The sequence below is a fragment of the Nelumbo nucifera genome, chromosome 3 (assembly GCF_055504915.1).
Source record: "Nelumbo nucifera cultivar China Antique chromosome 3, China Antique-T2T, whole genome shotgun sequence".
NCBI lineage: Eukaryota > Viridiplantae > Streptophyta > Magnoliopsida > Proteales > Nelumbonaceae > Nelumbo > Nelumbo nucifera.
The window spans coordinates 20,358,189-20,360,719 of NC_142651.1; the positions used below are offsets into that span (position 1 = coordinate 20,358,189).

Consider the following 2,531-nt stretch of genomic DNA (forward strand, 5'->3'; position numbering starts at 1 on the left):
CCGCCCATACAAACTCTGTCCACGTCTACCGACACCCTTCGTGAATTGGGAACATCTCTCCTGCATAATACTATGTAATACTATATAAGAAATGAGATGTTCTCTATATGTGATGAGATATTCTCCATGTGTGACTGTGATGTTATGTAGGTAGTCGTTGGCAGAGCTTCTGTGAGCAGGAGATCGGACTCCGAAAAACACGTCCCACAGAAACAACCGCCACCCCATTCGCCTGGTTTAGAGGTTCCTTCTGTTACTACTCGCCTGGTTTAGATTCGAATCTCTCTCCCATTTCTATAGAGAGAGAGAAGAAACTCTCATTGTTCACGCCCGCTTTTACAGAGATCTAGACAAGTCTCTCTCTCTCTCTCTCTCTCCCCATACACAAAAACAAAATATACGATGGCTCGCTTGAGTAACAACTTGATCGGGTTCTTAAACATTCTGACTGCGGTCCTTTCGATTTTTATAATCGTCATAGGGTTTTTCTTTAAATTTAAAGGATTTTCCGAATGCCAGAAGCTCCTGCAACTTCCGCTCCTGATATTCGGAGCCTTCTTGCTCTTCGTATCGTTGTTGGGTTTGATCGGTTCGTGTTGCCGGGTGTCGTACCTCCTTTGCTTTTACCTCTTTGTGATGTTCCTTCTCATTGTTGCAACCTTCGTTTTCACCATCTTTGCCTTCGTAGTGACCAACAAAGGCGTTGGCAAAGTGATATCGGGAACAGGGTACAAGGAGTACAAGCTTGGCGATTACTCCAATTGGTTGCAGAAGCATGTCGTCGATGGCGACAAATGGAACAAAATCAAGAGTTGCTTGATTGATGCTCAGGTCTGCCGGAGTCTCGGACAGGATGCTAACCAGAGGACCTCCCATTTCTATCAGAAGAACTTGTCTCCGATACAGGTCTCTCTCTCTCTCTCTGTTTTTATCGTACTAACATAGATTTTGGATAACATTTTGGAATTGAGATGAACAAAAGGCTTGCATTTGATCTTGGCTAAATATTTCTATGCACAAAATATAGAAACTCTTACTTGTTATACATATACCAAAGAAGAAAATCTATATTTGTGTTGTATTATAGGTTATAGTAAGAAGTGCTCAAACAGAGAAGGCATCAGACAAGATAAAGCAGAAGCAGTTAAAACTGTTCATCCAAGGAGAAAATCTTCTAATCAATATGAAATTTGAAAATCTGAGTTGGGGTTACCTAACTCCTTTCCTAACATATTTGCTCTAGTATATATGCAGCCCCCAATTCGTGCTATTCATCAATTCTGATAAGATAAAATAGAACTTGCAGAGGAAACTCAACAAATCCGCCTTAATCCCAATTGTTTGCAGCCCACATGATTCCTGCTTTGACCCACCCCATTACACTACATAGTCTAAACATGGCCATGTTTATTGTTTAGACTACTTGGACGACACCCATTTCAGCCTTGTCTCAGTTCTTTTTCTAAAACACTATCAAACTATGCAAGAAAATCTTTTACGCCTTTCCAACATAGTAAAAGATTAACAAGATTAAGAAATTATTTTCTGTTTACTGATCATCCTTGTTTTTATTTCTATTATTTGTTTCAGTCGGGTTGCTGCAAGCCCCCAACTTACTGCAAATTCATATACAAAAATGCAACCTTCTGGAAGGTGCCTAGATCGGGCCCAGCTGTTCCAGACAGCGACTGCACAGCGTGGAGCAACCAGCAGCAGACGCTGTGCTATGGATGCAAGTCATGCAAGGCAGGGTTCCTGGCTAACCTGAGGACTGGGTGGAGGAAGATCGCCATTGTCAACATCTCTGTCCTCGTCTTCATCATGCTTGTCTACACTATCGGATGCTGCGCTTACAGAAACAGCCGAGAAGACCGCTACCGTTACCAAGGAGCCTATCACTAAACTAGCCCTACTTTGGTCCATTAGTTGCTTCATTGCTTGTTCAATTATTATCTTGATTCTTCTATATGAGATAACCTAATTGATTCTTTTCTTTTTGTGCTCTTTAGTTGCATTAAGGTTATTTATTTTCAGATGGACGGATGGAACTAGGCTGAACCAACTATACCAACATTCTATTGACCAATTCATTTTTCTTCGTAATTTATAGATTTATTGTACTTTATTATTGTTCTTCGTAATTAGATAAACTCGTTTTTCTTCTGTTGCTGGAAGCTTTGATTAAGTGAAAATTAGGCAATAGAATTATTGAGAATAAGAGGGAAACGGGTTTGATCAGGATACTGGTTTGTTTATGTGCTAGCTAATGAAGGGCAGGCATTTAGACAGAGATCGCATCGCATCTTCTCCTGCCATCTGATAATGGCTGAGTTATATTTCTATCCCAAACACCATATCCAACATTATTTTGCAAACATAACAGAATTTGTCAATTGACTACAAAGACAATGAGAGAAAAGAAAATGAAATAAACAGAAAAGGTTAAATGAAGAAAACAAAAAACATGAAGTTCTCATGTCCAGCATACCGTTGCAAAAGAAAATTGAGTGAACTCCAGAAACCTAGGTCCC

At 40.0% G+C, this 2,531-nt stretch overlaps 1 protein-coding gene across 1 annotated transcript; it reads left to right on the forward strand.

Annotated features, from left to right (window-relative positions):
* The first annotated feature begins 213 nt into the window (after positions 1-213).
* On the forward strand, positions 214-2,174 carry TET12 (tetraspanin12). Its single transcript, XM_010267297.2, has 2 exons — positions 214-906; positions 1,591-2,174. The coding sequence occupies exons 1-2, from the start codon at positions 403-405 to the stop codon at positions 1,900-1,902; spliced, it is 816 nt and encodes a 271-aa protein (XP_010265599.1). The 5' UTR covers positions 214-402; the 3' UTR covers positions 1,903-2,174.
* Positions 2,175-2,531: the final 357 nt, after the last annotated feature.